At 45.9% G+C, this 10,230-nt stretch overlaps 4 protein-coding genes across 6 annotated transcripts in view; 3 read left to right on the plus strand and 1 right to left on the minus strand.

Moving 5' to 3' along the window:
- wbp2 (WW domain binding protein 2) overlaps positions 1-10,230 on the plus strand; it is a 294,959-nt gene that overhangs the window by 35,989 nt on the left and 248,740 nt on the right. The window lies entirely within an intron of this gene.
- On the plus strand, positions 177-3,805 carry cybc1 (cytochrome b-245 chaperone 1). The gene is made up of 6 exons (XM_083686922.1): positions 177-322; positions 964-1,051; positions 1,453-1,494; positions 1,607-1,777; positions 1,981-2,125; positions 2,413-3,805. Exons 2-6 carry the CDS (start codon positions 964-966, stop codon positions 2,603-2,605), a joined length of 639 nt encoding a protein of 212 aa, XP_083543048.1. The 5' UTR covers positions 177-322; the 3' UTR covers positions 2,606-3,805.
- Positions 3,678-8,423, minus strand: hexd (hexosaminidase d). 3 transcript variants are annotated; one of them, XM_083686920.1, is made up of 13 exons: positions 8,334-8,423; positions 7,754-7,845; positions 7,474-7,589; positions 6,768-6,855; positions 6,465-6,629; positions 6,150-6,333; positions 5,896-5,967; positions 5,513-5,711; positions 5,241-5,323; positions 4,929-5,007; positions 4,705-4,815; positions 4,458-4,547; positions 3,678-4,123 (listed from the first exon to the last, which is right to left on the minus strand). In XM_083686920.1, exons 2-13 carry the CDS (start codon positions 7,841-7,843, stop codon positions 3,925-3,927), a joined length of 1,476 nt encoding a protein of 491 aa, XP_083543046.1. In that variant the 5' UTR covers positions 7,844-7,845; positions 8,334-8,423; the 3' UTR covers positions 3,678-3,924. The 3 variants fall into 3 exon arrangements, with proteins under 3 accessions (XP_083543046.1, XP_083543045.1, XP_083543044.1); XM_083686919.1 differs by lacking the exon at positions 8,334-8,423 and adding an exon at positions 8,067-8,320; XM_083686918.1 differs by lacking the exon at positions 8,334-8,423 and adding an exon at positions 8,067-8,320 and having other exon boundaries at positions 7,754-7,869.
- The window catches only part of ogfod3 (2-oxoglutarate and iron dependent oxygenase domain containing 3), a 13,259-nt gene continuing 11,498 nt past the window's right edge, over positions 8,470-10,230 (plus strand). Inside the window, exons 1-2 of the mRNA XM_083686921.1 lie at positions 8,470-8,669; positions 9,011-9,234. Of these exons, the coding sequence (XP_083543047.1) occupies positions 8,602-8,669; positions 9,011-9,234 (292 nt within the window). The 5' untranslated portion in view covers positions 8,470-8,601. The remainder of the gene's footprint in view (positions 8,670-9,010; positions 9,235-10,230) is intronic.

Raw genomic sequence — 10,230 nt, forward strand, 5'->3', positions numbered from 1 at the left:
AAGCCTTTGACCCAAGTCGGCTAAAAAAAAGTAGTTAAACGGACAGAGGGAGAAAAAGACGATGCGTTAGCCTGGCCCAGATTGGGAACACGTGCAACAATGTATCATGAAATTGTAGCATCATGGGCGGTGTATAAACGGTTAATGTCACCGTCCAATCAGCATAGACGTACCGAGGAAGGAAGTAACACTTGTGTTTCTGCTGTTAAAATTTATTGAACTTCCCTAAGTTACAAATGATAGTAACTGTTACGGTTGCAACGTTGTGATCAATTGTACCTCAGTGTGTGTATCATCGAGATAAAGGCTTGGAGAGAGTAAGGTAAGAGACATTCATAATATAGTCGTTTGATAAATGAATAACATTCACTACTTCCTTGTAGCCTACAATTTAGAGAGGACATGTTATTGTGGTTGTTCGAACAGATACCCGTTGAAACCAAATCAAATTGTATTTGTCACGTACATCGCATACAGCCGTAATTGATATAGTGAAATACTTTGGGTTCTTGCACCTCGCTCAACGACAGTCGACAATCAACAAATACAATATAATATAGTAATAAAAAAGTGACAATGGATGACCGTGCGATATGAACAAATCAATCAACTTCCGCAGGCAACTGTACAAATTCATGTCACATTTCAGGGAATGTTCTGTCTCATGCCATGTGTACTTTGTAAATCAGTGAGTGATGAATGGTGAGATGTCGTTGGAAAAGAGCCCAATCTTTCTGCTAGAGTTAAATAAATTATGTCGTTTTCACCCATCCAATCATGGTAAAGAACGTAAGATACGGACACAGGATGCATTCTGAGGGGTTTCTAGAAAACCCTCATCCCTCCTCTCTCACCCACCCCCCCAAAAGAAAGAAAACAAAGGGTCAGGAACCACACCCAAACCTTCAGTTTTCCTGATGTACATCTGGCAGGCTACAATATGTCATTGTCTTTGTCTCTCAGATGGGTTACATGACTGTTGAGGAGCACACCTTCAATCTGCTCCACCTGAAGAGGTCACCTGGGATCCGCTCCTGGTCTCTGCTCGTTGGTATGATGTGTGTGTGTGTGTGTGTGTGTGTGTGTGTGTGTGTCTTAATGATGGTATCGTTGATTGCACTAAGCTGGTGGTAGCATTTACTCATTCATGTTGATGCTGGGCAGTTGGCTGTATTGCAACATGTTCTCTTTTTCTGGCCCTTTCTCAATTGTTAGAAACTTGTTAGATACGTGGATACTTCCTTGTGTCCTCTCCTCTGTCCTCCTTCTCGCTAAGCGAGGAGAGCATTGGAGGAGAATATCTAAGGGGAGGAAACTAGGAAGTGAGTGGAGGACAGAGGAGACGATGACGCAAGGAATCGAGTTCCTAACAATTGAGAGGAGGGCCTCCCTCATATGATTGCACTATAATGAGATGATTTGACCCAGAATTGGCTCCTTCTCTGGTTTCAGGTATTGCGTCTGTTGGACTGGCTGCTGCATACTACAGCTCAGGTATTACAACATAAATGGCATTTTGACAGTCATTATAATCAAACACCTTGTATTTGCTGCATGTCTCTCACTTGTCTTTTCTATATTTCCCTTCTTTGTTTTTCATTTGTAGACAGCATCCTATGGAAGCTTTTCTATGTGACGGGGTGTCTGTTTGTGGCCATGCAGAACATGGAGGAGTGGGAGGAGGCAGTATTTGACAAATCCACCAATGTGATCGAGCTGAAGACCTTCAGTCTGTATGCTCTGATCCTGACTATGTGGAGGAAGGGTCAAGAAAAAGGTGAGGTCAGGAACATCAGCAACCCTGGTCCTGGAAAGCCACAGGGTGTGCATGTTTATGTTCCAACCCAGCACTAAAACACCAACTAATTAGATTAACCTCTGCTGGAACAAAAGCCAGCATGCACTAGCTCTCTAGGACCCAGATGGAGACCTCATGTAAGAGATTCAAACCACAACCCCATCTCCTCCTACCTATTTCAGTGGTGTTGGACATGAGGCACCTGCGGGACGTGTGTGTTCAGGAGGAGAAGGTGCGTTACCTGGGGAGGGGGTACCTGCTGGTGCTGCGTCTGGCCACGGGCTTCTCTTACCCCCTCACACAGAGCGCTACGCTGGGGGGACGCAGGTGAGACACGACCCCGGGGGGGGGGGGGGGGGGGTCACAAGGTGTGGGGGTTCATAAAAGGCCTAAAAAGGAAGACATAACGCTATGAACTTCAGAGCAGATGATCATTGATATGTTGTGTATATACTGACAATTAAATGCAGTTCATAAATAATGCTCTGTTGTATTGTATAACAAGCGGTCGTTAGAACTGTGATTAGGCCGTTAATTCAGATCGATCCACTCAATGTGTTTTATCGGTTATGACATGGCGTGCTCTTGATCCCAACCGTTTCTCTCTCCCTCAGTGATGTCGAGGCTATAGCTGCGTTGGTGAAACGATACCTGGGATTGGAGGAGCTGCAGCGTCGCTGGGAACAGGAGGAGGAGGAGGAGGCGGCAGCGAGAGAGGAAGAGGAGGTTGATGACCTGGACCACAGCAGTGACTCAGAGGAAGATGAGGAGGAGGAGGAAGAAGTTACATCACTCAGGGACCTTTAACCTTTGAACTGTGTGTGGATATATTAGGTTTAATTTGTTCCTAACCCCTGGTCTAGGGTCAGATAATTGTCTTCTTAAAATAATACTGTTACGTCCCCTGGTGTCTGTCTTTAAGGTTCAGATTGGGTTCACAGTAATCTGATCCCAGCCATCACTGTGCCTTGAGATGTCATAAGACCTGTCTTGACAAGTCATGTTTGTGAAGACTTCTTGAGACACCTCAAGATGTCTTGAAAATATTAAAACGTCTCAATTCTCTGTTATAAGGTGTCTCAAGACATCTCAAGGCACAGTGATGGCTGGGTATGTCCTAACCAGTGTTCATCTTCTCCTCGATGACCACTGATCTGGCAGGACAAGACCGGTGATTGAAGCTTCATTCAAATTAATCCAGTCCTTTTTTATGAGGAGAAGGAGAGAACGGATCTGGACACACTTTTTATACTGTAATACTTACTGGTACTGTATGTTGCCTTACAGACACTCATTAAACGGTCATTACCAGGACTTATACAGAACAGAACAATATGCAATACAACTGTTGTATTAAATATATACCGATCAGCATTTTAAAAATAACAATCTCATCCTCATCATGACTGTGCCTTCTTACATAATACTGTGGGCATTTGTACGAGAAACCAAAGCGGTGAGAACACAACAGTGTTCACCAGGCATTTATACAGAGAGGGCTTCCTCCAGGCGTAAGAGTGTCAGGGCAGAGGCATTTACCAGGCCATAATCCTCTATGCATATCTACTCGTGACAACCCTGTTTCCAACTGAATGCATGTGACTGTAAACTATAATCAAGCATGAAGGATTTCCATGGATGTTGGCCTTTGCTTTTGTGTGTGAAAGTATAGAAGGGTAAACCACTTTTGTATGTTACTCTGTGTGTCAGTTAGCATGCGCTGTACAGGTATTGGTGATTATAGACAAAAGACTCAGCCTCAGGTACTAAAACACTCCTGTCCAAATAATGGAGTCATAATAGGAGTCTAAGAAATGTATTGCAACTGACCTGTAATGTGACTGTATTTTAGTGAGTTGAATTAAGAACAAATGAAAAATTCATAGGAAAACAGGTTTTTAATGTTTGTTTGATTGGTGCTGCTGGATGACTTTACTGTATTGCCTTGTCTTTTTTTACTTTGAAACTTTTGCTGAAGGGAATGAAATAAACCATTTTTAAATAATTGTTTCTTGCCATCTTTTGTCCACAAGGACTTAAGAACAAACCCACACACATCCTTCAGTCGAACCCTTCACTTCCCGTTCAGCCTGCCCTCTCTGTCCTGGCCCTAAGTGTTAGGTCTACTACCCACTCAGAGAGGAGCAATCATTTTTGGGCACCATCTCCAACAGGCAGGCTCTGGTGTCCTCCAGTACTCTCTGGACTGGAGCCACCACTGGGGTCACGTGCTGCTCTACCCACTCCTGGGCTGTGGAGTCTGGGTACAGACGCACCATCTCCACCCTCAATGCCTCCACCCTCTGCTCCACCATGGACAGCATCCTGAGGGCAGAGGGGGGCAATGGAGAAAGAGATGGATGAGAGGAGGGAATGGGAAAAGGGGGAAGCAGGGTGGAAGAGAGCAGGGAAGAGGGACAATGATAGAGGAGGAGAAAGGGTGGATGAGAGGTTTGGGAAAGGGGGAGGAAGGGTGGAAAAGAAGAGGAGGCACCATGGGAAAGGGATGGAACAGCAGAGGGGGGCAGATAAGAGAAAGAATGGGATGAGAGCACCACAGGTTTGACTTATTAAAGCTGGTTAGATTTTTATAAGCAGACAACAGATAGTCTAACGTCTTACTCCATGTTTTATGTTCAATTTACAGTAAGAGGCTTACGTCATTGCTTGAGTCTGGATCTGCTGAGCGATTAGAGGGTTGGCCATCTTTCTTTGTCTGTGGTATGGGGAGAGCCATCCTCTGACATACCTAACACAATCCCAGAGAGAGAGAGAGAGAGTTCAAAGGTTAGTGACAGCTATTTTACTCATATTGAAACTTCACCAAGCAAATCATGTTCCAGGGGTGTCGAAACATGTTGCCGAAGCTTCTTTGTGGTCCTGTGTCCATTCCCCTTTTAACTCACATGTTGTTTTCAAAATGGTGGAGCTCCTCAGACTGCAGAAGTGCTGTTAACTCCAGCACCAGCTCAGCCAGCCTCCTCCCAGGAAACAGAGTCGATTCACCAGCAGCGAGGCTGGGGCACGGGCAGACAGACAAGTTCATTCATTTCATCGATTGACATCTGGACATGTAATTTTTTTTCGCACTCTCTTTTTTCAAATAACGATGGTTAAAAGGTGCTCTCACTCTTCCATGGCCTCCACCTCAACAGCGGATATACCCAGACTCTGTGCCACTCTGGTCTGAACCTCTGGGTTGAACTGACCTGTATGGCACAATAATCACAAGCACGGAGGATAAAAAAGAGCACTAATGGCTTATGCCATTCCTTTCTAACCATTTATGATAGTGATGACCGTGGTAAGAGAGGAAGAGGGTGGAGAATATACATTGTATATTGTACATTTCTGATTAAAGATATTGACCGACTGACTGACTGATTGATTGGTTGGTTAATTGATTTATTGAGTTGATTGATTGACTGATTAATGGTCTGACCGTGGCTGAGAGTCTGCAGACAAGAGGCCAGGGATGGCAGGGCCAGGGGCAGCAGCTCACACAGCACTGACATGTGGTCATACCTGACACAGGTACAACACAACACAACAAAACACATCATCAAATGTGGTCATACCTGACACAGGTACAACACAACACAACAAAACACATCATCAAATGCACCGGGTGCTGCATCCCCTGTATATGCTTCTAATCCAGACTACAAGATTAAAAACAACATTAGAACATAGTGAGTTCTCTCACAGTCTCACCTTTGCCAACCCGTGAGGGCGATGCCCAGCATGTGTACGCCAGTGGGTAAGGTGGCAGCCACCTTGAGCCACTGCAGGTGGTTGTCCACGTGTCTCTGTGTGCTGGTGACACAGGTGTGGACGTCGGTGGAGCCCTTAAAGGAGCTGGCTGCCCACAGCTGGGACAGACCTGCACTGCTGTACTTCTCCAGCAGAGACACTGGAGAGGAGAGGAGTCCAACCATTTAGAGCGTCAACATGTTGGGACATAGAGTTTGAAGAGAATGACAGAGTTAAAATGAGTGTTTTGGTGCCAATGTGGGAGAGTCTGATGAACACTAGCTATATTTTTTATTTTTACATGATTTCTGTCAAGCTTTATGTATTTTGAAAGCACATATTACCAGTGTTCTCTACGTTCAGAAGAGGGTTGTAATCCCAGAACATGGGCTGGACCAGTCCTACTAGACCACTGTCTGTCAGGAGGGGCACATATCAGAGAGATAAGGACGGTTTAGGCATTTGATAAACAAGACAACAACAGGTTAGCTGAAGCAGAAATGGTACACTAATGGTACACACCAAGTACACAGGCTTTGTGGCCTGTCTGTAGCTTTAAGGACACCTAGGGCAATATCCCTATCTCTTACCCCCCCACCTTTCAGTGTGTCTTGGCTCATCCCTCTCAGCATGTCGTCCCACATGATGACGTTCAGGTGAGGCCACGCCTCCCTGGCACCCTTCGCCACCCTGGTCACGTGACTCAGGAACAGCTGCTGCACCGTACGGCCAGGTGTGCTCAGCCAACGCTTAGATTCCTCCCCCTCACCTAAAAGGTACACCTGGGAGGAGGACGAGGACAGGAACGATGAGGACAAGAGGCACTGAATCGTCACTAGGATGGGGGCTGCTTGAGTCCCCAGCTGCTGTCCGATCCTGTACCCGTCTCCCAGGATCACAAAATAGACCTCACCTCGTCTGCGCCGATATGGAGGCTGCTTAGTCCTGGGTGCAGCTCCACCACCTGACGAAGCATCTCCATCACCAGCCTCACCCCCTCCTCCCTGTGGGGGTTCAGAGTGCCCAGGCAGTGGCCTACCTCCCTCAGCCCCCACAGCGCCCGGTGCTTCAACACAAACTGAGAGAGACAGAGGATGGGGGGAGAGGGAGAGGGATAGGGAGGAAGGTAGGGAAAGTGTGATGTTTCAACCTCTCAGTAATATATTGGTGTGTAATAAATAGACAGTTAGTCAGATGAGTGTTGCCACTCTCTCACCTCCATGTGGCCAAACGTCTGCACCAGAGGGATGACCTCTAACCCTTTGGACCTGGCAACTTCCTGAATGGACAGGATCTCTTCTCGACTGTAGTAGGGGTAGATAAGTAAGTCACTACAGGGCCATGCCAGAACAGACAAACGTATATTATTGTCAGATAATAATCATGTTATATCACCATAACTGTTGAGCATAAGTATAAACACTTTGTTCTTGATCTGAGAAATGATAACGTGGTGGGATTAGGGTCAGGTTAGGTTTAGTACACTTTTCACTGCCTTATGCAGGAGGTTCAAACGAGGTAATACTTGTTTTATAACAGGAACTTACGAATCAGCAACTGATAAAACGGGATGAATGCATCTCACAACACATCACATGAACAAAGTGCAACGTTGTTGTTGTTGAACGCATAAACGTGTTCCTCTGTGGCTCAGTTGGTAGAGCACGGCGCTAACAGCACTTAGGTTGTGGGTTTGATTCCCGCTGGGACCATATATACAGAAATGTATGCACTCACTGCAATGTAAGTCGCTTTGGATAAAAGCGTCAGCTAAATGGCGTATATATTATTATAAACAGGAACCCAGGCTAATAAAGGTGAATTAGAAGGAGCGCATAGGGTAGGTAGATGTGCTCTGTACGGATAGAGATGAGCTGTGTATCATGCAGGTGTGAGGTGTGTGAATAAGGGACTTGTTCCACCTGTACGGCGGGTGGGCACTGGCTTGCAGCACCTTCAGTTCCCCCTCGTAAGGAAACATATCCTCGTACTCCACCAGGAGACCGTCTGCTCCGAGACTAGCAAACAGGTCAATCAGCTGAGGAGGCGGACATTGGACACGACGTTAACACACCAAACATGCCGTTAGAAATATGGGACGTAAAGAGAGAGAGAGATAGAGAGAAGTAAGTGTGTGTGTGTGTGTGTGTGTGTGTGTGTGTGTGTCTCTGTGGGGGGGGGGGGGGGGGAGGGGAGACTTACCTTATAAAGGTATTCGATTCTAGGTGGGGCACCTTTTAAATCCAGGTGAACCAGCTTCTTTCCCTTGGGCCATGGGACAATAACCTCCATTGCTGTGGAAAGCTTGATCTTATCACCTACACAATATACAAAATAAATATGCCAATATTGCTGATGATCATAAAATCACACTGTTCTTTTTACTTCTCGAATTTGCATTTACAGAGTAGGCTGTAGGCCTATGGACATTGATGGTTCAAGGTACAGGATACAGTGCAACGACTTCTGTTGGGAGGTTTTTCTGCCATTGAGCTATGCTAGCATTTGTACTCACCAGTTCGTAACACTAAAGGTGTGTTGTAAGCGCTAGTGTACCGTGGACAACGTTACTGTGATACACTAATTGCGGTACGTTTACGTTGCATCCTCTGCGTGAGCTGTAAACATCCCCATCAACGTGGGAATAACGAGGTTGGTCAAAACAGATCGCAGAGCTAGATTGGTAGTTGATTCATTTTGACTTGAGTCAAGAGCAATCGATTTATATCTTTCGGGGTATTTTCCAGTCAATTTATTAATTTGTTCTGTTGTAATAACTAACCTTACGCTGTGAATGAAGCCCCTGTTTACATGATATCTGTAATGTGGTTTGTACATTCTATGATGTGGTCCAATGAAAGCGCAAGTTTCTCTTTCGCGGATCCAATCAGAAGACTGCTACACGTCGACCAGGAAGCAATGTGGGCTGTGAACTGTCAAGCTGCGAACCTCTCTGCCTTAGGTGTAAAGAAAACCACTATCGCTGCATGAAAGAACCATAGCTACATCTGTTGTTGTCTAATGCCCTCTTACTCGGGCTTTCTTGTAAAATGACAATACAACGACGAGGAAATCCGAAAATCCCAGACGCGAACGGGATTGAGAAAAAAATCAAAAGGTAAACTCAAAACTGCTGCAACTGTACTCAAAGTCTGTGTGTGTCAGTCCAGGATAAGGGTGTGTATTCAGAATGGGGTAGGGCACAATTGCATAAAACTGCAGGCGGTGCCCACCCCTGAGAGTCCCAAGTAGCCCTATAAGGTGCCTTTTCTGAACAATGATGTAAATGATGTACTGCATAGCTGTTCCTGTGGTGCAAGCAGGCTCGAAATGTCAAGTGGGTGACAAACAAGTTCTGCTGCCAGTAGCCTGCCAGGCCTTTTATGCAAATATTTATTCAGTAATCACTTCCTCCTGATAACGGACGTCTCTGGCCCCCTCTGCCCCCCTCTGCCCCAGGGGTAATGCTCTGAGGCAGGCGTCAGCATGGAAGGTGTCAAAGGGCTCTCTGCTGGTGGTGGTGGTGACTCTGGCCCTGTGTGGAGCGGTCACCTGGCTCTACCTGGCCTCAGGGGACAGTGACATCACAGAGACGCTGGTCCGACAGGGTGAGACGGTCCCTGAGCCCAGGGTCTTCACCGTCGAGTGCTCGGAGGACTATGAGAACTACAAACGCTACCCAGGTTAGGACCTGTGTGCCCAGCCCACTAGCTGTTTACTGTGGCCCTGCATCACCTGCATTTTGGTTGTGGAGAGTCACACGTTTTGCACGCTTTTGTTCCAGCCCAGCACAAACACATCTAATCCCACTTATCAATATCCTGATAAGAAATTGATTAGTGGAATCAGATCTTTTGGTGCTGTGCTAGAACAAAAGCCAGCACATGCTCTCCAGGACCAGGTCTGGCTTGCCATTCCTTTGCATTGCATGCCCTCTAGTGGTGAAATATAGAGCTGCAGCTATAGCTGCACGTACTGTGGCCCTAATGAAATAGTTGTTGCTGTCTTACTTGAGTCACTGAGTAAACAAAGCCAAAGGAAACAAAGGTAAAGTCTTCTGCCACCAAAAAGGAATCACAGCATGTGGGGAACATGGGCTTAAACTGTTCAATTTGTTCTCCAATCACACTTAGCCTTGCTCTGCCTGGCTACTATCAGAAACACTTAAAGAGGGCTTCGGAAGGAAATCGGTGCTGCTCTTTTGGCCAGGTATTTTTAAGGAAAAGCAATATTAGAGACTAAACCTGAAAGAATGGTTGAATAAGATAAATAAAGGTAATTTGTCATAATAAAATGCTGGGCAGCTGGGAGCTGAAGCTATGCAGCTCAGATGTCTTAAATCAACACAGGGAGATTCAGGTTTAGAGTGGGGATTATGGTGGTCAGGGAGCTGGAGGGAGGCCTGGGGTTATGGGACTTTTAAGGACAGACTCTCCCACTCTTTCCCTTCTGCCTCCCCTTTCTCCACTCTCTCCCCTGCCTCCCTTGTAGAATCCTTGCCTTGGCTCCAACCTGAAATAAATGATGCTTCTAATGATGTTTTTGTTGTTTTAGCCAGGATGAGATATTATCAAAGTAACAAGCAGAACTCAAGGTATTTTCTTATAAGCAGGGATTATTGTAATATTGAGGTTGTAGTATTCTACCCCTCACAACACTGAAAATACAATTGATCATTC

Source organism: Argentina silus, assembly GCF_951799395.1.
Source record: "Argentina silus genome assembly, chromosome: 16".
NCBI lineage: Eukaryota > Metazoa > Chordata > Actinopteri > Argentiniformes > Argentinidae > Argentina > Argentina silus.